General features: G+C 50.6%; 1 protein-coding gene across 1 annotated transcript in view; it reads left to right on the forward strand.

Annotated features, from left to right (window-relative positions):
* The first annotated feature begins 21,105 nt into the window (after positions 1-21,105).
* The window catches only part of hsbp1b (heat shock factor binding protein 1b), a 32,306-nt gene continuing 27,873 nt past the window's right edge, over positions 21,106-25,538 (forward strand). Inside the window, exon 1 of the mRNA XM_072517912.1 lies at positions 21,106-21,282. Coding sequence (XP_072374013.1) covers positions 21,238-21,282 — 45 coding nt within the window. The 5' untranslated portion in view covers positions 21,106-21,237. The remainder of the gene's footprint in view (positions 21,283-25,538) is intronic.

The following is a 25,538-nucleotide window of genomic DNA, read 5'->3' on the forward strand; positions in this document are numbered from 1 at the left end:
TCAAATGGGTGGTGGCGTGGGGCCATGAAAAACTTTCAAATTCACAAACAACAAACATGTACATTAAACGAACACACATACAACAAACACATGGTGCAGGTTCCATCAGATAGGACACCGTATCTCTCCATCGGTTCCTTTTTTCCATCATGTGGACACCTCAATGCTCAGTCGCGAACAGGGTCACAAAGGGATTTGTTTGGTGGGAGTCAGACTCGATGTCATCATCTTCTCCCGGCTGCCATACTCTTGACTGGAGTAGTTTGGCTAAAGCTGCTTGGGGTGAATTGGGGTCCATCTCATCATTCCGGATGAGCCTGAACGAATTGTCGCGGTGTCAGAATTGTGTGTCGAGGTTGGAGCTACTAGGTTGTAATACGTAATCGTCGGGCGGTGGGTCTGGGTCAGGAGCTTTGATGTATGTGATTTTGAAGGGGTCACTGGAATCATGCTCGGATTCGCTGGGTGTGGGGCCTGGTGCAGGGGTATAATCATAACGTGGTGTGCTGTGGCTGTCATCATTTCTGTCGCTATCACTGTCGCTGTCGCTGCTGGTTGAAAGAAGGGAGAGGCGGAGTCGTGCCTCTGGGGGTGGGGTTGAAGATATGTCTGAGGACGGGCAACACTGGCTGGGGGTGGGTAGGAATACGTCATCTGTGGGCAGGGCATGCTCGTCTGCTGCTGCGAGCAAGATGTGGTGTGCATGGTTGTTCTGCGAGCCATAAGCCTTAAGCTGGTTATGTGGAACCACGCAGACTTGCCGTTGGGATATGTGATCTTGTATACCGAGGGGCTGACTTTGTCCGAAATGGAGTATGGTCCGGAAAATTTGGGGGAAAGGAACGAACTGGGGTTGTATAGGGAAAGCATCACTTGCTGCCCTACTACAAACTCGGTGGCGTGTACCGTTTTGTCGAAACAAGCTTTGCTTTGCTTCCTCCTGGTCCCAAGTCTCACAGCTGCTGCGAGCTGGGCTGCCTTTATGTTCTCAATTAACTGCTGTACAGCATTTTCATGCATGAGGGCGGTGACTGCGGGGCTGGCCAAATACAGTCCTAATAAATACTCTGTCCCTTTCATGGGGCGTCCGGTCATGAGGGCGTGGGGGTGTATCCTGTGGACGTGGATACCGTATTTCTTATGAACATTAAAGCAAATGGGAGAACTGAATCCCAGGTGCTGTTGTTCTGTTGCACCATTTTCCTGAGAGTGGCTTTTAGAGTTCTGTTCATCCTCTCTGCAATGCCGCTTGACTGGGGGTGGTAGGCTATGTGAAACTTCCGCCTAATTCCAAAAATTGTGAGACATTCTTCATTACTTGTCCTGTAAAATGGGAGCCTTGATCAGACTCTATACTGCGTGGGAGGCCCCATCTTGTAAAGATGTGCTGTGTTAGTATTTTAGCTGTTGTCTTGGCCGTATTCGTTCTAGATGGAAAAGCTTCCACCCATTTTGTGAAGGTGTCGATGACCACCAACACATACTTATAACCATTTCTGCAGGGGGGTAGGGGTCCTATGTAATCTATCTGCAAATTCGTCCAGGGGCCATTAACGGGGCGGGTGTGACTAAGCTGAGCCTTGCTTGCATATCTGTCCGGATTGTTCTGGGCACAGATCAAGCAATTTTCAATGTAGTGAGTAACACCAGCTTTAAAATCAGGCCACCAGCAGAGAGGTCTGAGGTGGGTTAGGGTGGGTTAAATGCCTTGGTGTCCATGATTGTCATGGAACTAACAAATAATCTGGTTCCTGTCCTGGCTGGGAATTACATAAATGCCTTCTTTCAAAATCACACCGTCATGTGTGGTGATTGCGTTCTTAAACTTGTCATACGGAGCTGGGAAGGTGCCTTTTAAAACTGAGTTTTTCATCTTCCTTCTGGGCCTTTGCTGGATTCTGAATGTTGGTCTGTGAGACCTGAACCGCATGTACTGGGGTGCTCTCGGGGGGGGGGGTTCCAAAAGTAACCATGTCTGGAACCTGCCTTCGCCTGGGCGTCTGCTTTAACGTTACTGGGGGGGGGGGGGAGGGGGGCAAGAGCGGTGATGACTGCGAACCTTAATTATGCCATATTTCCTATTTTTAGCTGTCTCTAGGATATGTTGGAGTAATGGGGCTGAGGGTAGGGGCTTTCCATCTGAGGAAACAAATCCTCTAGTTTCCCACGGGGGTAGGAATTCTGTTAAACTATTACAGACATATAAACTGTCCGAATATATGTCTGCCGGGGTCGGAAACGAGTCAGGGTGGTCTACAATGTACGCTATGGCTGCCAGTTCTGCTGCCTGCGAGCCAAGATGTCCTGGCAACTTTAGTGAAATCGCATCTAGGGCTCGTCCCAGTGCGTCCTCTACATAAATACCGCAACTGGTAATTCTCTTTCCATTCAAAACTGTGGAGGAGCCATCCACATAAATTTTCAGGGGTGCGCACATGTCTGTGGGCTGGGGTCTCTGGGGTGTATTTCCTGCTTTCCTGCGAGCTGACTTAGGTATAATTGGGCCCGTGTTGTGCTTTGTGGTGATGATCTCACACTCATGTGGGGTACCTGCATTATGCAAATTATCGGCTAGAAAAGTGTGGGTCTTGGTTCTTTTAACTGTAATGTCCCATCCCTGTAAAAGAAGGGTCCAACGGGCTGCGCGGATTTGGCTGACTGTGCCATCTTTAAGTCGACCGTCTAATAATAGCTGTGTTGGGGTGTGTTCAGTGAGAATGGTGATGGGGTTGAGTCCTGTAATGTAGGCGAAGTACTATACTACCCAAAAAACTGCGAGCAGGTGCCTTTCACAGGCAGAAAATCCTTGCTCGACAGGATCTAACACGCGTGAGGCGTATGTCACGGGGCGTAATTGGTCATGGCGTTCCTGGAGGAGAACGGCAGAAAGGGTTCGGTCGGTGCTTGCAACTTCGATTGCATACGGGGAAAGTGGGTCTGGGACCTGTAATGCGGGGGCTGTGCTGAGGGCTCTTTTTAAAGCATCCACGGCATCCGTGTGCTGTGGAAGCCATTCCCAAGGTGCCTGTTTCTTGAGAAGGTCAGGTAGGGGCGCTGCTTTTGTGGCAAAACCGTCGATATGGTTTCTGCAGTTGCCAACCAATCCGAGAAATGACCGGAGGGCTGAGACATTATGGGGAAGGGGCAATTTGACGATCAAGTCAGTTCTCTTTTGCTCGATCTCGCGTTTACCATGAGTGATTACTGTACTCAAGTAAATCACTTTTTCCTGCAAAATCTGGACCTTCTTGGGATTGACTTTACATCCAATCTCTTTTAAGTGCCTTAGGAGTTCGGCGAGAAGCAAAATGTGCTCTCCCTTTGTGTCTGTCTGTAGTAGCAAGTCACCTACTAATCCATTTGCCAGCTGTCGGTGGAAAATGGAGGGGGTGTTGTGGAAGCCTTGTGGAAGGCACGTCCACGTATATTGTTGTCCCTGGAATATAAAGGCGAATTTGTACTGGCACGCTTTATCCAATGGAATGGACCAAAAGCCGTTACTCATGTCCAAAACCAAATTTTTTTTTGACTGGAGTCCCTGTTTGAGCATGGTCTCGGGACTCGTGGCTATGGTGGGGGCTGCTACTGGGGTTACTTTGTTCAGTTCCCGGTAATCAATGGTCGGTCGTCATGATCCATCGGGTTTCCTGAAGGGCCAAATTGGTGCGTTGTTTGTGGAGGCTACTGATCTGAGTACGCCTTGATCAAGCAGACTCTCTATTATTTTTGAGATTTCTCCCTATGACTTGGGGGAAACCATACTGCTTTTGGGGTCTGGGGTCGGGACCTGTAATGTTTACCAAGCCACAGTCGTGCTTGTGCTGTGCAAATGCTGCTTTGTGTTGCTGCAGGACTTCCCTCACCTGTTTGTCCTGATTAATGGGTCGAGGGTCGAACCAGAGTCTCCTACTGAGCTAATTCTGTTTTCATAGTCTCCAACTGTGAGCGTGGCGGGGGCTCATGCTGCCTTTGCCATTTTCCCAACACATTTAATTACCGGATCAAAAGAGAGGTTGTGGGAGCTCATAAAATTGATTCCTAGGATGTGTTCAGCTGTCTGTGGTAGATCAACACTACGGGGTGTTTAATCGTAATATTTGTATCGCTACAGGGGCTGTGATGTGTCCTTGTTGTTAATGACCTGTAAAACCGCTGAGTGTGATGGTGTCTGTTGTGGGCCACCTGTCTCGCTGAAACATCGTGGAGGAATTGAGTGTGGTGTGGGACCCTCCTGTGTCCCAAAGAAATTCTACGGGGTGTCCCGGACTTTGCCTACTACGACCGGTCGACCGGACTTGTCCCAAAGGGTGTTGCAGACCCAAGTTGGGGAGCCCGAACACCGCCAGTCGGTGCCGTTCATGTCTCTGTTCTCTGAACGGGCACTAATGTTATGGATTGGCTTTGCCCTATTCTTATTTAGGGTGCCTGTCTGTTGGTTTCTCTGCTGCTTTCGGGGTGCGTTGCACTCTCGTGCAAAGTGTTCTAATTGTCCACAGTTGTAACATTCTTGGGATTTAGGCTGCTGTGGGCTGTTCCTGCCATCATTTACCCATGCAGTGTTCTGGTGCACTTTAACTGGATTCATGTCTACGTGCTCTTCCTCGGGTTTTGCAAATGTGGTTTTGCCTTGAACTGATTACTCCCAAGCGTGGGACAATCTCTTCAAAACCCATTTCTCGTTGTGGCCTCGTCTGAGGGGTCATAATTTGCGCAAGCTCTCTGTCCTGCCTCTGTCGCATGAGAGACTAGGATTCAAGTCCATTTGGCCATATTATCCGCTTCCGAATCTTGGAGGTTTGATCAGTATCGTTCTCACACTTGTGGTTTTTCTGTTTCTAATTGGATTCCAATTCAAATCTGGGTTCTCTTGGAGTGACTGGGCCACTTCTAAATCGAGTCCCGTCAGAGGTCGCCAGTAAATGTTGCTAATTGTGTTTCTCTTTATTTGGCTCTGAATATGGCGGTCAATATGGTCGCCTCCCTTAATTCTAATTACGTTTTGCTCTAGAGTTGCCAGGTATCTTTTGATACCGCCACAAGGTTCAAACCAAATACTGATCAAAGATTCGATACACCAGTTAGTTAGTTCAAAGTCAAATGCTTATTTATTTACACACACAGTTGAATATAATCATGCACAAATACTACAGACTAAACGATCACTACTGCTAAAGACCATAAGACCATAAGACATAGGAGCGGAAGTAAGGCCATTTGGTCCATCGAGCCAACTCCACCATTCAACCATGGCTGATTTCAACTCCATTTACCCGCTCTCTCTCCATAGCCCTTAATTCCTCAAGAAATCAAGAATATATCAACTTCTGTCTTAAAGACACTCAACGTCCCGGCCTCCACCGCCCTCTGTGGACCCACATTCCACAGACCCACCACTCTCTGGCTGAAGAAATTTCTCCTCATCTCTGTTCTAAAGTGACTCCCTTTTCTTCTAAGGCTGTGCCCCCGGGTCCTAGTCTCCCCTGCTAATGGAAACAATTTCCCTACGTCCACCCTATCTAAGCCATTCATTATCTTGTAAGTTTCTATTAGATCTCCCCTCAACCTCCTAAACTCCAATGAATATAATCCCAGGATCCTCAGATGTTCATTGTATGTTAGGCCTGCCATTCCTGGGATCATCCGTGTGAATCTCCGCTGGACCCGCTCCAGTGCCAGTATGTCCTTCCTGAGGTGTGGGGCCCAAAATTGCTCACAGTATTCTAAATGGGGCCTAACTAATGCTTTATAAAGCTTCAGAAGTATATCCCTGCTTTTATATTCCAAGCCTCTCGAGATAAATGACTCTTGAGAGCATATACTTAGCTTTGGGCGCCCACTCAGTCAGAGGAACAATGGCCGTTGTTCGGTTCTGAGGCTGCTGGGGTCGAAGTGGTGAAGGGGAACAGCTAAGGTCATCTGTCTGGTAGCGTGCGTTGACCTTGGACTTACTTGTTCTGGTGCAGCTGTTGGGCAGGTCTCTCCTCGGTGAGAGCCGGAGCCAAGAGAGTTATTCTCACTTGGGGGATCCTTCTTATACCCAAAAGGGGCTTCACGCGCTTTTGGGCGGGCCTTGAACTTGGCCCCAATTAATTGGGCCGTTTCTCGATCGTTCCTATCGATTTCCTCCAATAAAGGGGTGGGTGCCCTGATGGCTTGGCGTGTCCTAGGTGGCCGTTGGCCTGCTTTGTTCTGGTCTCCTCTGGCGCCGGGGTGTCTGCCTTAGTATCGGTTACTCAAATGTTACTCTTTTGTCCCCGGAGATGGGCCACTAGTATGCAACGGGTTTGCAATTTTGGTCTTGTCTGGGAGCTGCGGCTCCAATATGCAGACAAACCCTGAACCTGCTTGTTTTCTCAGTATTGTCCATTTTCCCTGCAATCTTTGCAAAGTGTCCATTTTGTAATCGGGAAGTGCCCATCCCAGATGGCTACAAACGTATCATCGTGGAATCTGGTGGAAATGTGGGCCTCGTGTGCATACCCGCCTCATCTGGACCCTGCTATGGCCTCTTCCCCTCAACCTCAGCTTCCTCAAACTAATCATCCTCATCACCCTCATCACCTTCAATATACTAGACTAGGCAGGGTAGATGCAGGGAAGATGTTACCAATGATGGGTGTGTCCAGAACCAGGGGTCGCAGCCTGAGGATTCAGGGTAAACCATTTCGGACAGAGATAAGGAGACACTTCTCACACAAAGAGTGGTGAGCCTGTGGAATTCATTACCACAGGAAGTAGTTGATGCTAAAACTTTGAATATATTCAAGAGGTGGCTGGATAGAGCACTTGGGGAGAATGGGATCAAAGGCTATGGGGAGAAAGCAGGATTAGGCTATTGAGTTGGATGATCAGCTCGAAGGGCCAAAAGGCCTCCTCCTGCTCCTATCTTCTATGTATCTATGTATATCCTCCCCATGGAGGAGATGTGCAGCTCATCTACCTCGGCATCTGGCCACTCTCCCAACTGAAGCACCAAGTTTCTTGTGGTCGCACAACATCTACACATCTGTCCATTGAGCAAGAGGTAGCTCTTCCGATTTCTGTATTGCAGTGCCTGTTGCCATGGAGCTTTCATAGCCACACAAGTGCAGTTGATGGCTCCTACCACCTGTGGGAATGCAGAAACCTCAAGAATGCCTGTGCTCTGGAATTCTAGCTTGCTTGATCTCTGTTGACGTTGACATAATTGTGGACTTTGGGAAGAAGGGTGTCTGTGACCACTTGAATGCATTTTCAAGTGCATGAGGCCACTGAAGATTCTGCAACAACCCCTGCACCTTGTAGCCTTCCATTGTGACTGGGTTGCTGGAGAGACACTTGAAAAGGCAGCACCTTCTGACGCCTGATGCCGGCACCTCCCCCTCAGGTAAGTATCTCATTTCAGCAAGGAGACATGCTGCCGAGGCTTCCTCATCCTTCACAGGATCAGGACAATGTGTAACTATGTGTAACTATTCATTCTCATGTTGAAGTGCATGGCTGAAACGAGAGGAATGGCAATACTGGTGTTCATGGATGCCTGAGCAATCCTACCAGGAAGGAGCCAATGCCGTAGAGGTTCAGAGAGACTGTTACTTTCACAGCCACCGGCGATGGATGCTCTCGCTATCCCGGTGATGCCAATTCCTGGAGAATGTGGCAAATATAACCAAATCCCTGAACATGTGGAGCTGTCATTGACACTGATCTTCATTCATCTGCAGATAGGAGGTGTGAATTATGGAGATCCTAAGTCTTGCGAGCCACCTACGCATAACATCTCTGTGAGTCTCATCCTGTGTCTGGAGGAGACCCTGCCTATTTTGGATCTTGGGGGTATTGTTCCTCCCTTTGGCTATCAAGTTGCATCCATCACAATCTTCTCCTTCTTCTCTCCTGCCCGAAAGTGATAATGCAGGCAGCGATGAATCCAACTCCATCTACCTGATGGTCTCCTCTCTGTAATACCAATGAGAAACATACAAGCATTAGTCTCTGAAAGTCCTCTTTTGTCAATGACTCGTCAGTCAATGTGAACTCAAAGGATTTGTTACCGTGTGGGAGAGTATTCGCCCCTGAAATGGTCACCGCTCAAGGTCTCCCACAACTACCCCTGCCGCCTTCCCCCCCCCCCACACATCCCTAACATGAGCAATAGCTATGACATTGCTATGGCCAGATGCTTGGATGTGTTGCTTTCAGCCCGGGAACTGTGATCCTCACTCACTGCACTTTAATACTATACTCTTTGGAATAAACATTGGATTGGATTTGTTTATTGTCACATGAGTGTAAATGTTTAGTTAGAAAATGGAGATTATTTGAGGGGGGTCCTGAGGCGTCTCGTCTATGAACTGTCACTTTCTAATAGCTTGTCTAGTTGCCCACTTGCTCCAGAGTTTGTTATGACTGGAGAATATCCACGGTACAAACTACAGGTTTAAACAAAGAGATTGATCAGTGCCAGTTTGCGGGATTAGTCTCGTATGAATGAGCATGATTGCTTCACTTTCCTGATTCCCTTCATTGTCACTGAAAGGCTCCTAACATGTCTCAGCTCGCGCCTCATTTGGGAATGCATAGTTCAGTTGCATGACCCTTTAATCACCGACCGACCCCCCCCCCCCCACACACACACTCCCCAGTGCATGCACCTTCTCTCCAATCTGCCCTCACAGCCCTCACCAGCAGAGCTGCCGCTCATTTTAATTTTGTACTGTGCCATCGTTGTAGGTTGGAAGATGGTGGTGCAGGATTCTAACTGCCAGACCAACTTATACCCCTCCCTGTGTAAGTATGGAAACCTCAGCTATCATCACAAAGGAGCTGAATGTTCAGGTTTCCCTCCCTCACACACCTCTCAATCTTTTCCTTGTATTCCTTGATCCCATCGCATTTGTTGTAGATATCAGTTTGTTAGCCCAAGGACATTTTGAGGTGGATTGTGTGGACCTCACCCCTCTCCATTTTGAGGCTACTTGCAAAGTAAAAAATATACCAACCCCATAGCCTCGATGTGCCCACAATGCCTTTCCACATCTGTAGGCCTTAGATGCCTCCCCTGACTGAGTGTGCCAACTGCAGCCCATTCTGCTGGCAGAAACCCCCCTAGACCGAGGCACATGATGCCCTGTGCACAACATGCTGGGCATGACTGAGAATTTGTTCAAAGACCTTTCTTTAATTCCTGTGGTAGTCAACACTGTTGTATTTATCACATACGAGATGTAATACGGTAAGGCTCCTGTACTACAGGTACGGGGGTAGATCCCTGCCTGCTGGCTCCGCCCAGTAGGTGGAGTATAAATGTGTGTGCTGACCGAGCTGCAGCCATTTCGGCAGCAGCTGCAGGAGGCTACACAGCTCTGCTTAAAAAAGCCTCGATTACACTCTACTCTCGTCTCATCGTAATTGATAGTGCATCAATTTATTAAGCAGAGATTTTACAACGATGGACCTCCGCATCAAGCCAGATCGCCTGCAGCTGCACCCTCAAGCAGACAACACCAAGACAGCCTTCGCACATTGGCTAGCTTGCTTTGAAGCCTACATCGGATCTGCGACAGAACCACCCTCAGATGCACAGAAGCTCCAGATCCTGCATACGCGGCTGAGCTCCGATATCTTTCCCCTCATCCGGGACGCGCCGACCTACGCTGAGGCCATGGCGCTACTGAAGGAGAACTACACTCAGCAGACCAATGAAATCTACGCCAGGCACCTCCTGTCCACGTGGCATCACCCCCCCGGTGAGTCTGTGGAAGATTTCTGCCGTGCCCTTTACGCCCTGGCGAGGGACTGTGATTGCCAGACCGTTTCGGCCGTTGAACATTCTGAACTCCTAATTAGGGACGCTTTCGTTACGGACATAGGGTCAGCGTACATCCGCCACTGCCTCTTAGATGGGGCTACCTTCGACCTCGCGGCGACCAAGAAACTCGCAATTTCACTAACGGTCGCCTCCCGTAATGTACAAGCGTACGTCCCTGACCGCAGGGCGCCCCCCTCCTGGACATCGTGGACCCCACCAGCGTACACCCCATCGTGGACCCCACCGACCGCCCCCAGCCAACCCCAAGCCTGCACGCACGGCAGCCAGCCAACCAAGTGCTACTTCTGCGGACAGACAAAGCACCCCGGCAGCGCTGCCCGGCATGGAGCGCACTCTGCAAGGCCTGCGGGAAGAAAGGACATTTCGCTGCTGTGTGCCAGGCCCGCTCGATCGCCGCTGTAACCAGGCCCATTGTTCCTGCACTGCCCACGTGCGACCCGTGGGCGCTGCCATTTTTGACCCTGCAACCCTCGTGCGGCTCGTGGGCGCCGCCATCTTCCTCACCTCAAACCACGTGCGACCCATGGGCGCCACCATCTTGCTTGCCTCAGGACACGTGCGGCCTGTGGGCGCCGCCATCTTTAATGCTGCCTGCCACATGCGCCCCGTGGGCGCCGCCATCTTCCTCGCCTCAGACCACGTGCGACCCATGGGCGCCACCATCTTCCCCCCATCAGGCCTCGTGCGGCCTGTGGGCACCGCCATCTTTAACGCTGCCTGCCACATGCGCCCCGTGGGCGCCGCCATCTTCCCCGCCTCAGGACCCCTGCTCGTCGGGCACCTCATCGGCCGCTCATCACCTGCCGACCAGCCAGGGGCCTTCCAACACCAGCTACAGCTCACCTCCATCACGATCGACCAGTCCCCGCCGCACAACCTCGCAACCGCGTCGACGACGGTAAAGGTCAATGGGCACAAGACATCATGCCTTCTTGACTCCGGGAGCACAGAGAGCTTCATCCACCCTGATACGGCAAGGCGCTGCTCACTCACGGTAGACCCCATTAACCAGAGAATCTCCCTGGCCTCCAGATCCCACTCCGTGGAGATCCGGGGGTACTGCACCGCCACCCTCACCATCCAGGGCGTAGAGTTCAGTGACTTCCGGCTCTACGTCCTCCCCAACCTCTGCGCTGCCTTGCTACTCGGCCTGGACTTCCAGTTCAACCTCCAAAGTCTAACCCTGAAATTCGGCGGGCCCCTACCACCCCTTACTGTATGCGGTCTCACGACCCTTAAGGTCGCCCCACCTTCTCTGTTTGCAAACCTCACCCCGGATTGCAAACCCGTCGCCACCAGGAGCAGACGGTACAGCGCCCAGGACAAGACCTTCATCAGGTCCGAGGTCCAGCGGCTGCTGCAGGAAGGCATTATCGAGGCCAGCAACAGCCCCTGGAGAGCCCAAGTGGTAGTTGTGAAAACTGGGGAGAAAAACAGGATGGTCGTTGACTACAGTCAGACCATCAATAGGTACACGCAGCTCGACGCGTACCCCCTCCCACACATATCTGATATGGTCAATCAGATTGCACAGTACCGGGTCTTCTCGACAGTGGGCCTGAAATCTGCCTGCCACCAGCTCTACATTCGCAAGGCAGACCGCCCGTACAATGCGTTTGAAGCGGACGGCTGCCTTTACCACTTCCTTAGGGTTCCCTTCGGTGTCACTAATGGGGTCTCGGTCTTCCAACGGGAGATGGACCGAATGGTTGACCAGTACGGACTGCGGGCCACCTTCCCGTACCTGGATAACGTCACCATCTGCAGCCATGACCAGCAGGACCACGACGCTAACCTTTCCAAATTCCTCCACACCGCCAAACTCCTCAACCTAACGTACAACAAGGAGAAGTGCGTGTTCAGCACCAACCGCTTAGCCATTCTCGGCTATGTGGTGCAAAATGGAGTTCTAGGGCTCAATCACGATCGCATGCGCCCTCTCATGGAACTCTCCCTCCCCCACTGCCCCAAGGCCCTTAAACGATGCCTGGGGTTCTTCTCATACTATGCCCAGTGGGTCTCTAAGTATGCGGACAAGGCCCGCCCACTCATTCACTCCACTGTTTTCCTCCTGACGGCCGAGGCTCACCAGGCCTTCAACCGTATCAAGGCCGACATCGCCAAGGCTGTGATGCACGCAGTTGACGAGACATTCTGATGCACGATCAATTACACAAAGATGAGAGTAGGAGGTAATCGAGGCTTTATTACACTGAGATGTGTGGCCTCCTACAGCAGCTGACGAAAAGGTTGCTGTACTGGGAGCACACATATTTATACTCCGCCTACTGGGCGGGGCCAGCAGGCAGGGATCTACCCCCGTACCTGTAGTACAGGGGCCTTACTGTAAAGTACCTATATCAACATCCTATATATACAATATATACATCAGTGGTGACTACCATTTCACCCCCTGTTAAAAAACTGAGTCCGGCGGGGGCGGTAGAGAACTATATACAGAAATTTGTGTTTTGAAAGTACAGATAATATTACAAATTCAGGCGGTCCGGTGCCTTGATTCGTCGTTGAGAGCGCAGCAGTGCTGGTGCGCAGCTCATCGCTCATGAATGAGGATCCCCGGTCGCTGTGGACGTAGGCGGGGAAGCCGAACAGAGCGAAGATGGTGTTGAGGGCTTTGATGACGGTGCAGACATCATGTCGGGGCATGGGATGGCGAAGGGGAATCGGGAATATTTATCAACCACACTGAGAAAGTACGTGTTGCGGTCGGTGGAGGGGAGGGGCCCTTTGAAGTCCACGCTGAGGCGTTCAAAGGGGCGGGAGGCCTTCACTAGACACGCACGGTCTGGCCGGTAGAAGTGCGGTTTACACTCCGCACAGACCTGGCAGTCTCTGGTGATCATCCTGACTTCCTCGATGGAGTAGGGCAGGTTGTGGGCCTTGATGAAATGGTAAAAACGTGTGACCCCTGGGTGACAGAGGTTGTTGTGCAGGGTCTGGAGTCGGTCCACTTGTGCGCTGGCCTGTGGCATTCTTTTCCCGCACCCTCCATGCCTCCGAAATTCGGCACTCCTCCGTCGAGAAGGAGGCCCAAGCCATCGTAGAAGCTGTGCGGCATTGGAGGCATTACCTGGCCGGCAGGAGATTCACTCTCCTCACTGACCAACGGTCGGTTGCCTTCATGTTCAATAACACACAGCGGGCAAGATCAAAAGTGATAAAATCTTGAGGTGGAGGATCGAGCTCTCCACCTACAATTACAAGATTTTGTTTCGCCCTGGCAAGCTCAACGAGCCCCCTGATGTCCTATCCCGAGGTACATGTGCCAGCGCACAAGTGAACCAACTCCGGACCCTACACGACGCTCTCTGTCGCCCAGGGGTCACCCGGTTCCTTCACTTTATAAAGGCCCACAATCTGCCCTACTCCATTGAGGAGGTCAGGGCTGTCACCAGAGACTTCCAGGTCTGCGCGGAGTGCAATCCACACTTCTACCGGCCAGACCGCGTGCATCTAGTGAAGACCTCCCGCCCCTTTGAACGCCTCAGCGTGGATTTCAAAGTGCCCCTCCCCTCCACCTGCCGAAACACGTACTTCCTTAATGTGGTCGATGAATACTCCAGATTCCCCTTCGCCGTCCCATGCCTCGATATGACGTTTGTCACCGTCATCAAAGCACTCAACACCACCTTCGCCCTGTTCGGTTTCCCCGCCTACATCCACAGCAACCGGGGATTTATGAGTGATGAGCTGCGTCCTTACCTGCTCAGCAAGGGCATCACCTCGAGCAGGACGACCAGCTACAACCCCCGGGGAAACGGGCAGGTGGAGCGGGAGAATGGGACGGTCTGGAAGGCCCTACGGTCCAAACATCTCCCGGCCTCCCGCTGGCAGGAGGTCCTCCCAGACGTCCTTCACTCCATCCGATCGCTACTTTGCACGGCGAGTAATGCAACCCCCCATGAACGTCTCTTTGCCTTCCCCAGGAGGTCCACCTCCAGGGTTTCGCTCCCAACATGGTTGGCAGCTCCAGGAACCGTTCTCCTCTGCAAGCACGTGCACCTCCACAAGGCGGGCCCGTTGGTCTAGAGGGTACAGCTACTCCATGCAAACCCGCAGTATTCCAGGTGCACCCCGACAGCCGCCAAGACACAGCCTCCCTGAGGGACCTGGCACCAGCTGGGTCCCCACCCCACCCCCCCCTCTGGTGCCACCCTTACTCCCCCCAGCGCTCCTCACCACAGCCCCCGCTCCAGGGCGATCCGTCCTCCCCTTGGTCCCACCCGGGGATGAAGATGAGGTCTACATGCTCCCGGAGTCACCGGCGACCGAGCCGACGCCTGCATCGCCACCGGGACTGCGGCGCTCACAACGGAGGATCAAGGCACCCGATCGTCTGAATTTGTGAACTTTCCCCAAAATATTAACCCTAAAATGCATGTAAATAGTTTTCCACCACCCCCGCTGGACTATTTTTTAACAGGGGGTGAATGTGGTAGTCACCACTGTTGTATATATCACATACGAGATGTAATACGGTAAGGCTCCTCTAATACAGGTACGGGGGTAGATCCCTGCCTGCTGGCTCCGCCCAGTAGGCGGAGTATAAATGTGTGTGTACACTGAGCTGCAGCCATTTCGGCAGCAGCTGTAGGAGGCAACACATCTCTGCTTAATAAAGCCTCGATTACACTCTACTCTCTTCTCGTCGTAATTGATAGTGCATCAATTCCTTCTTTAAATCTCTGACTGGAAGATAAAGAGAAAGTTGAAATAATATTTCACTTAGAAAGTCAGTTGAACACGGAATGTTTTACCATAAATATTACAAACCTGTTTAAAATAAAATTGTACAGATACCTCAAAAAATACAAAACAAGGAAGTAGAACATAGAACAGTGCAGCACAGTCCAGGCCCTTCAGCCCACGAAGCTGCGCCGACCATTTATCCTAATCTAAGACCTAACCTACACCCCTTCAATTTATTGCTGTCCATATGCCTGTCTAAGAGTCGCCTTCTACTGAAGAAACTGAATAGCATGAGATCTTTAAAAAGAAGTAGATTTAGGACTGAGCTTAGGAGGACTTCTTCACCCAAAGGGTTGTGAATCTATGGAATTCCATGCCCAGTGAAGCAGTTGAGGCTCCTTCATTAAATATTTTCAAGATAAAGATAGATAGTCTTTTGAAGAATAAAGGAAAAAGGGTTGTGGTGTTTGGGTGGGAAAGTGGAGCTGAGTCCACAAAAGATCAGCCATGATCTCATTGAATGACGGAGCAGGCTTGAAGGGCCAGATGGCCTACTCCTGCTCCTAGTTCTTATGTTATCATAAGGGCAGGGAAGTGAGATTGAGAGTCACTAATTCCAGTTAAATGACTTAAACAAGTACCAATAGACTTCCATAGCTGGAGGAGGAGGTAAGAAGGAGAAAATGAAATATTATTTACTTTTTTGTTAATCTTGTTATGGGGAATGTTAATAATTTTAAAGTTAAAATAAACCACTAAGGCTGCACTGCGAGTGTACCATACCATAGGATTTTTTAAAACTTGTGATGCATGATCAATTGCACAAAGATGAGAGTTGAATACAACTGAGGCTTTTTTGCTCTAAGATGTGTGGCCTCCCACAGCAGCTGGCGAAATGGCTGCTGCACGGAGGACACACATATTTATCCTCCGCCTACTGGGCAAAGACAGCAGGCATGGACTTCCGTCGTACCTGTAGTACAGGTCCTACCATACATCACCTAATATAGGTGCAATAGTGGTTTACCACAACTTGGATCAGTTATTTTCCCTCAATTTTACCACATTCACCCCCTGTTAAAATTGAGTCCGGCGGGGGTGGTGAAGAATTCTATACAACAACTGAATTTTACATGTCCAATTTTTGTGAGAAAAAAAATGTCTTTTGAAGTCCAGTGGACCAGTTAGAGATTCAACCGGTCCGGGGCCTTGATGTGCCGCTGGGAGCGACGCAGTGGTGGCGGCGATGCCGATGTTGGTCTGGTCTTCGGGAGCGTGCCAAAATCCTCTTCATCCTCGGGCGTGGGCAGGGGGAGGATGGATGGTCCTGGGGGGGGGTTGCTGCTGGGAGCGCCGGAGGAGGGGAGGGTGTCACCAGGCCGGAGGGGTGTGTGTGGGGAACCTGCTGGTGCCAGGTCCCTGAGGGAGACAGTATCCTGGCGGCCGTCGGGGTATGCCACGTAGGCATACTGGGGGTTCGCATGGGGCAACTGCACCCTCTCCACCAACGGGTCCGCCTTGTGGATTTGGACGTGCCTACGGAGAAGGACGGGTGCTGGAGCTGCGAGCCAAGTCATGAGCGACACCCCGGATGTGGACTTCCTGGGGAAGGCAAAGAGACATTCATGGGGTGTGTTGTTAGTGGCGGTGCACAGTAGTGACCGAATGGAGTGTAGTGCATCAGGGAGGAGCTCCTGCCAGCTGGAGGCCGGGAGGTTCCCGTACAGTAGGGCCAGCTGGACGGCCCTCCATACCGTCCCATTCTCCCTTTCTACCTGCCGTTTCCCCGGGGGTTATAGCTTGTCGTCCTGCTGGAGGAGATACCCCTGCTGAGCAGGAACTGACGCAGCTCATCACTCATGAATGAGGATCCCCTGTCACTGTGGATGTAGGCGGGGAAACCGAACAGAGCGAAGATTGTGTTGAGGGCTTTGATGACGGTGGCAGACGTCATGTCGAGGGCATGGGATGGTGAAGGGGAATCTGGAGTATTCATCGACCACACTGAGGAAATACGTGTTACGGTCGGTGGAGGGGAGGGGCCCTTTGAAATCCATGCTGAGGCGCTCAAAGGGGCGGGAGGCCTTCACCAGGTGCGCACGGTCCGGCTGGTAGAAGTGTGGCTTGCACTCCGCACAGACCTGGCAGTCCCTGGTGATTGTCCATACTTCCTCGACGGAGTAGGGCAGATTGCGGGCCTTTATAAAATGGTACAACCGTGTGACTCCCGGGTGACAAAGGCTGTCGGTCTACTTGTGCGCTGGCACATGTATCTCGGGATAGGGCGACTGGGGGCTCGTTGAGCTTGCCGGGGCGATACAAAATCTCGTAATTGTAGTTAGAGAGCTCGATCCTCCACCTCAAGATCTTATCATTCTTGATCTTGCCCCGCTGTGTGTTATTGAACATGAAGGCTACCGACCGTTGGTCAGTGAGGAGAGTGAATCTCCTACCGGCCAGGTAATGCCTCCAATGCCGCACAGCTTCAACTATAGCTTGGGCCTCTTTTTTGACAGATGAGTGCCGAATTTCTGAGGCATGAAGGGTGCGGGAAAAGAATGCCACGGGTCTGCCTGCCTGATTGAGGATGGCGGCTAGGGCAATGTCTGATGCGTTGCTCTCCACTTGAAAGGACAGCGTCTCGTCTACTGCATGCATCCCGGCCTTGGCGATATCGGCTCTGATACGGGTGAAGGCCTGTTGAGCCTCGGCCGTCAGGGGAAAATGGGTGGACTGTATTAGTGTGACCGTACAGTACCCCCGGATCGCCATGGAATGGGATCCGGAGGCCAGGGAGGTTCTTTGATTGGCGGGGTGTACCGCGAGGGAGCAGTGCCTTACCGTATCCGGGTGGATGAAGCTTTCGATGCCCCCAGAGTCCAGCAGGCAAGAGGCACATGTCCATCGATTTTAACGCTGGTCGATGCGCTAGCCAGGCTGTGCGGACGAGACTGGTCGATGGTCACTGAGGCGAGTCGTGGTTGGTCGTCGCTGGTGTCGGATGATGGGGTGCCCGGGGGCACGGATCCTGGAACGCTGGTGGTGCCGTGGGGGAGACAAGATGGCGGCGCCTGAAGATCTTGGGGAGGACAAGATGGCGGCATCTATGGGCCGCATGTGGCGTGAGTTGAAAAAGATGGTGGCGCCCATGGGCCGCACGTGTTGCGCGGAGGGGAAGATGGCGGTGCCCACTGGCCGCGCTTGGTCTGAGGGGGAGAAGATTGCGGCGCACACTGGCCGCGTGTGGTCTGAGGGGGAGAAGATGGCGGCGCCCACTGGCCGCACGTGATCCGGGGAGGTGAAGATGGCGACGCCCATTGTCCGTAAACGATGGGGGTGGGGGCGATAGCGGCGACTGCGTGGGCCTGGCACACCGTGGCGAAGTGCCCCTTCTTACCGCAAGCCTTACAAAGGGCAGCGCGGGCCGGGCAGCGTTGAAAGGGGTGTTTCTGCTGGCCGCAAAACTAACATCAGGGACCCCCAGGGTTCGCTGGCTGGCACGTGGCGCAGGCGTATTGGCTGGGTAAGGCCCCCGCTGGGGTGGCCGTCTGTGGGGTCCACAATGCTTAGGAGGGGTGGGCCACGTGGCTGGGGGTGTAGACCTGGATATTGCGCGAGGCAACCGTCATAGAGAGCGCTAGTTTCTTTGTCTCTGTGAGATCGAGCGTGGCCCCCTCTAGAAGTCGTTGGCGTATGAGGTCCGACCCAATCCCCATCACAAAAGTGTCCCGCGTAAGGAGGTTTGAATGTTCCGCGGCCGTAATGGCCTGACAGTCACAGTCCCGGACTAGTGGGATTAGGGCCCACCAGAAGTCTTCAATGGACTCACCAGGGAGTTGAGAGCGAGTGGCGAGTACGTGCCTGGCGAAGAGCGTGTTCATCTTCTGGGCGTAATTTTCTTTGTGTAGCGCCATGGCTTCGGCGTAGTTTGGCGCATCCTGGATCAGCGGAAAGACGTTGGAGCTCAACCTCGAGTACAGTATCTGTATTTTCTCAGCCTCCGGAACAGGGCTTGGCGCCGAGTTGATGTACACCTCGAAACAAGCTAGCCAATGCTGAAAGTCCTTTTTGGCATCGCTTGATTGCGGATCCAGCTGCAGGCGATCCGGCTTGATACGGAAGTCCATCTTCTGAAAATCTTTGAGCAATAAATTGATGCACGATCAATTGCACAAAGACGAGAGTTGAATACAACTGAGGCTTTATTGCTCTAAGATGTGTGGCCTCCCACAGCAGCTGGCGAAATGGCTGCTGCATGGAGAACACACATATTTATCCTCCGTCTACTGGGCGGAGCCAGCAGGCAGGGACTACCGTCGTACCTGTAGTACAGGTCGTACCATACATCACGTAATATAGGTGCAATAGTGGTTTACCACAACTTGGATCAGTTATTTTCCCTCTATTTCATTTGAAAGATCTCATGCTATTCAGTTTCTTCAGTGGCGATAAAAGGCTGGGTATCTGTTCCCTGCTACTTGACAGTGTTGCTACATATTTTGCTGTTAGAATGCCTGGTGCTTAATTTTGGTGTAGCTTTATTATATGTAAGTTTCCTGCAGAAAAAATGTAGATGTTCTTCACTTGTTGTTATTGAAGTGTGATTTAAAATTCTGACAGATCTGATGTAGATCTTTCCTTCCCTGTTCCTTCTATCCCGCCTCCTCCATTGTCATCATTCTTTTCTTTCTTTGTGTCTCCCTCGCAACTGCTTCCTTGCCACCAATTATTTATCGGATGGATCTATTATTCAATGTCAGAACAAGTCCAGTAAGGAGGAGTTGCTGAATGAGCGAGGGTTGATCAATGAGAGAACGAGTTCAGCCAGGCGGAGGAGAGTCGTTCAATGTGAAAAAGAATGTCCAACTCTTTGTCTATTTTGTTCAATTAGATTTAGATTTATTTATTGCCATGTGTATCCAGGTACAGGGAAAAGTATTGTTCTGCATACAGCCCATTCAGATCGTACCACACATGAATGAAACTGGACATTATTATCCCTTTACTCTTTGCTTATTCCCGGTTTAATCTAAAAGCGGTCATCTAGGCTCGAAACGATAGTTCCGGTCTCTCGCCACAGACGCTGCCAGACCTGCTGAGATCTTCTGGTATTTTCTGCTTTTGTTTCCAGCATCCGCAGTAATTTGCTTTTATCTAAAAGCATGGCAGGCTTTGAGGTTATTGACCGAAGCACGCAACCTGGGACGTTAGCCCTGACCTTCTCCCTCCACAGGCGCTGTCAGGCCTGCCGAGTATTTCGAGAATTTTCTCTGCTTTGATGGCACTAGATATGGGCACCCAGGTATAGCCACACCTGGTGGGAGGGGAGGGGAGGGGGCCGGGAAGACTGCCTTGCTTTGAAAACAAAAATGTGATTATACTGATACAGGGGTGAGCTGGAAGGTATGACTTTAAAAAAAGAGTTGGCAATGCAACCATCAAGTAATCCCCCTCACCACCCCTAGTGGAGCACTTGTTAGTTGGGGTGGGGGGCAGACCCACTCCAATGTCTGATGAGCTGGGTACGAAGTCTTACAACACCAGGTTAAAGTCCAACAGGTTTGTTTCGATGTCACTAGCTGCTCCTTCCTCAGGTGAATGAAGAGGTATGTTCCAGAAACACATATATAGACAAATTCAAAGATGCCAAACAATGCTTGGAATGCGACCATTAGCAGGTGATTAAATTTTTACAGATCCAGAGATGGGGTAACCCCAGGTTAAAGAGGTGTGAATTGTGTCAAGCCAGGACAGTTGGTAGGATTTTGCAGGCCAGATGGTGAGGGATGAATGTAATGCGACATGAATCCCAGGTCCCGGTTGAGGCCGCACTCATGTGTGCGGAACTTGGCTATAAGTTTCTGCTCGGCGATTCTGCGTTGTCGCGCGTCCTGAAGGCCGCCTTGGAGATCAGAGGCTGAATGCCCTTGACTGCTGAAGTGTTCCCCAACTGGAAGGGAACATTCCTGCCTGGTGATTGTTGCGCAATGTCCGTTCATTCGTTGTCGCAGCGTCTGCATGGTCTCGCCAATGTACCACGCTTCGGGACATCCTTTCCTGCAGTGTATGAGGTAGACAACGTTGGCCGAGTTGCACGAGTATGTACCGCGTACCTGGTGGGTGGTGTTCTCACGTGTAATAGTGGTATCCATGTCGATGATCTGGCACGTCTTGCAGAGATTACCATGGCAGGGTTGTGTGGTGTCGTGGTCACTGTTCTGAAGACTGGGTAGTTTGCTGCAAACAATGGTTTGTTTGAGGTTGCGCGGTTGTTTGAAGGCAAGTAGTGGGGGTGTGGGGATGACCTTGGCAAGATGTTCATCGTCATCAATGATGAGCTGGGGTAGCAGAGATGGGGATGGGGAGGGGACTACAATTCCCGTGATGCAGCGGGAATGGGGCAGCAGAGAGGGGATGGGGACTACAACTTCCGTGATGCAGTGGGAATGGGGTAGCAGAGAGGGGAGGGGACTACAACTCCCGTGATGCAGCGGGAATGGGTTAGCAGAGAGGGGAGGGGACTACAACTCCCGTGATGCAGCGGGAATGGGTTAGCAGAGAGGGTGAGGGGACTACAACTCCCGTGATGCAGCGGGAGGCCGCCGGGTTGTCGCGAGATTCCGGCGCTGAGGGAGGTGTCGCTGTGACAGGGGTTGTTGTGGTAACCGGGTTTGCCGAGGACTGAGGTTGAAGGGGGGGAAAAAAAACACCCAAACATGTCGGAGACGGACCCGAAGACGGTGCAGGATCTGACCGCCGTGGTGAGCGAGCGAGCGCGGGGCACGACCTGGCGGAGCGGCGAGGGGAGCTGCAGGACTGGAGCCTCAGGCTGTGTCGGTGGGAGTAGGCCTCACTCCTCCTGACTCCTGTTTCCTTGGCTGCAGCTTCACCTCAACACCGGCTGGTCCTGTCCTGATGGACTGGGAGGAGAGAAACAGCTTTTCCCACTGGCTCTTTATCAATCTATCTCTCTCTCTCCTATCTATCTATCTCGCTCTCCCCTCTCTAACTGTCTCTCTCTATCTCCATCTAGCTCTCTATGTCTCCATCTCTATCTATCTTTCTCTCTCTCGCTCTATATATAATGTATATGGCCTCATTCTGCATTGTAAATTCTACGATTCTATGATATATATATATATCTAAAGACTGATGTATGAAAGATATTAACAAGGGACTTTTGATAGACCAGAAGACATAGGAGCAGAATTAGGCCATCAAAACTGCTCCGCCATTCGATCGTGCCTGATATGTTTCTCATCTCCATTCTCCTGCCTTCTCTGCATAACTCCTGATCCCCTCATTCATCAAGAGTCTATCGATATCTGTCTTAAAGACTCAATGACTTGGCCACCACAGCCTTAGAGGTAGAATGGTGAAGGTGTCTTCCCCCCCCCCCCCCCCTTATTTAATCTTTACATCAAATGGCATTTCAGGTCTGCCCCTTTTTCACTAACTTTTTAACATTCTGTTACAAATTGGACAATTTATTACTCATTTAGAGGTTAAGCATTTGAGAGATACTTAGCTACTAACTCTACTTGCAGGTATTCCTGGGAGTCTCTGGTCACATGAGGTGTGGGCCACACAACATCTTGACTGTATTAAAATAATCTTTATTGTCTCAAGTAGGCTTACACTAACATTGCAATGAAGTTACTGTGAAAAAGCCCCAAGTCGCCACATTCTGGTGTCTGTTGGGGTACACACAGGGAAAATTCAAAATGTCCAAATTACATAATAGCAAATCGGGTGACGTCTGCAAATATGACAATATACCTGCTGAAAGATGAGCTTCTGGAGGTTTTGTATCTATCTCTGCTGATGGTTTTGAGCCGGGAGAGGATGTCCCAGGACAACATATACAGGGCAGGCAAAGATGGGGGAGCTCATCAGCACCTTCTCAAGGGCAGCAAGTGCTGGAATGGCCAAGAAATACTGGCCTTGGGTTAGGGTTAGGAAGAATTTTTAAAAATGGCTAATGCACCAGCAACTGGTAGAAAGCCTGTGACCCGCTGATTTTTGACCATCAAAATAGAGCCAGAATCCACCCTTTTAAAAAATTCTTTCATGGGATGTGGTCACTGCTGGTGAGGAAAACAATTATTGTCATCTCTAATTGCTATTGAGAAGGTGGCGGTGAGCCCTTGCCTTGAACCTCTGTAGTTCATGTGTTGCAGGTACACCCACAATGCTGTTAAGATGGGAGTGCCAGGATTTTGACCCAGCGACAGTGAAAGAATGGTGATGTAATTTCAAGTCAGCATTGCTTGTCGTTTGCATGGGAACTTGCAGGTGGTGGTTACTCTGTATCTGCTGCCCTTGTCCTTCTAGGTGGTAAAGGTTGTGCGTTTGGAAGATGTTGTTAAAGAAGCCTTGGTTAGGGGCTGCAGTGCATCTTGGAGATGGCACACACTGCTGTTACTGTGTGTCAATGGTGGAGAGAATGAATATTGAAGATGGTAGATGGTGTGCCAATCAAGCGGGCTGCTTTGTCCTCAATGGTGTCAAGCTTCTTGATTGTTGTTGGTGCTGCACTTATCCAGGCAATGCCATCAAACCTCTGACTTGAAGATGGTGTATATCCTTTGGGGAGTCAAGAGGTGAGACACTCGCCGCATAATTCCCAGATTCTGCCCTGCTCTTGTAACCACAGTATGGATGATCTAGTTCCGTTTCCGGTTAAACAATAATCGGCAGGATATTGATAGAGGGGATGCAGCGATAGTAATGCATTGATTGAATGTCAAGGGCAGATGTTTGAATTCGCTCTTGTTGGAGATGGTCATTGCCTGGCACTTGTACCAATGTAACTTGCCATTTGTCAGCTTAAGCCTGTATATTGCCCAGGTCTTGATGCATTTGAAAATGGGCTGTTCCAGTATCTGAAGAGCCGCGAATGGTGCTGAACATGGCGAACATCAGTGAAAATCCCCATTTCTGACCTTATGTTGGAAGGAAGGTCACTGATGAAGCAGCTGAAGATGCCTGGGCCGAAGACACTACCCTGAGGAACTCCTGCATTGATGTCCTGGAACTGACTGACTTCCAACAACCATGTTCCGTTGTGCTCGATATGACTCCAACAGTTGGAGAGCATTGAATCCCGTTTGCTCGGTTTCCTTGATGCCACACTAAAAATGCTGCCTTGGTGCCAAGGGCAGTCACTCACACCTCTGCTCTTGGCTTTAGCTCTTTTCAATGTATGGACTGTGGTCAGGAGCTGAGTGACTCTTGTTGCTCTGTTTCGGCCCTAACAGCGTCGCCAATACTGTGGGTATTTCTATTTATCTTTGTGAACCACAAGCCTCCCCTTATATCGATCAAATGACCACCCAACCAGTTAGTTAGTTCAAAAGATGGTTTATTTACATACACAAGAGTTATCTCAACATGCAAACACAATATCTACTACGAGTTAAACTACACCTATCAGCTACAATAACCTATACCTAACTTCAGGGCGACCGGCACTGTGCAAATGCATAAGGCCTTTATCTGGATTTCACTTGGCTGTTTCGAAGACAGTGGCTCTGCTGGGCTCATCCGTCAGGTAGCGATCGTTGGTCTTGAACTTAGCTGGCTGTTCCTGCTGGCACAGGCCGGATCCAAAAGAGACAGAACACATGGCTGCGCTCTCTTTTATCCCTCTGGGATTTCGCGCTCTTTGGGGCGGTCCTTAACCTTGGACCCAATAGTTAGACAGGCTCTGATCTATCTTCGATTTCGGCCAATAAAGGGGCGGGTGCCTTGGTAGCTGGGGGGGTCCTTAGCGGTCATTGACTTTGGCAGTTGTGCTTTCTGACTAAGGGGAGTGGTGTTGATCAATCTGTGGCTATATCGGTTGCTTGATTGGTGTTCTATTGTCCTGGGAAAATGGACCATTAAAATGTAAGCGAGCAGGGGTTTCGGTCATGGCTGGTTACCTGTGTTTTAGATACACATAGGCTGTGTATCTGTCTTGAGTCCTGGGTTGGCCATAATTCTCATGGTCCTTTGCAGGTGGCCATCTTAGATGGCTACATTCCGTCCTTTTGATCCTGAACGCGAAGCTTGCTGGATCACACTATTGATCCCTGTTCATCCTTGGTTGACCAGTTACCCTTGGTCAAGGCAAGGTTCCACTCTATCTTATGGTTTGGGACATTTACCTAATATTCCATTAATACATTCATAAATTAATTAATCTCTAACGGTTACTATAATTTAGGTCACTATAACATTTAATTTTATCCGCACATTTGATCTCTAGCTAACGCTATCTAAGCTACTCTCATGCTGCTGGTGAATATCAAAGAACTTATATTCAGTACAAAATTTAAAACAGCAGCATCACATTTCTACTTAATCCTAATAAAGTTAAAGAGGTACATGGTTTATTTTTAGCAGCGATTGTTACATGAGTTCATTTTGTTGAATTCCAAAGAAGGGGGGATTGGACTGTATATATCGGGGAGCGGAAGGCTTTAGCTCGCCATTTAGGAGTCGGAGTGTATGAATGACACTGCAGATTATTGCAATTACTAGAAGGGCCTCTACTATGTGTGAAAGGGGTTTCCATTTGGCAATGTTTTCGCACCAGGTGGGGGTTTCGATGTCTGTCTTTATGTGTGGTGTATTGTCCGGGCTGGTGGTGGCCTGTTGTGTGGTAGTGTTCGGGGCTGGTGTAGTGTTTGTTACAAAAGTCCGTTGCGCGTGCAGTTGCAGAAGTCCAGCGATGATCCAAACGCATGTCAGCAGTCCTTGCTTCATCCTGTGTCTTCTGTTTTCCGTGTAATCCTGGGTGTGCAAGCATAGTATCTGTTATTATCTTTGGTTAATATCTCGTTTTCTTAGTCTTTCTCTCCTTACTCCAATTACCCGTTATGATTGTCACCATGTGTGTCTCCCCCATTTTTCATTTTGAAATACCATTTTGGAGAGACAAGAAATGCAAACCTTTTTTTAAAAAAAGTACAGGGACTCTTGCAGCTTGTGGTCGATGCGGGGAGTGGTCGGCCAATTTCTTCGACGAGTC

Source organism: Scyliorhinus torazame, chromosome 10 (assembly GCF_047496885.1).
Source record: "Scyliorhinus torazame isolate Kashiwa2021f chromosome 10, sScyTor2.1, whole genome shotgun sequence".
Taxonomy (NCBI): Eukaryota; Metazoa; Chordata; class Chondrichthyes; order Carcharhiniformes; family Scyliorhinidae; genus Scyliorhinus; species Scyliorhinus torazame.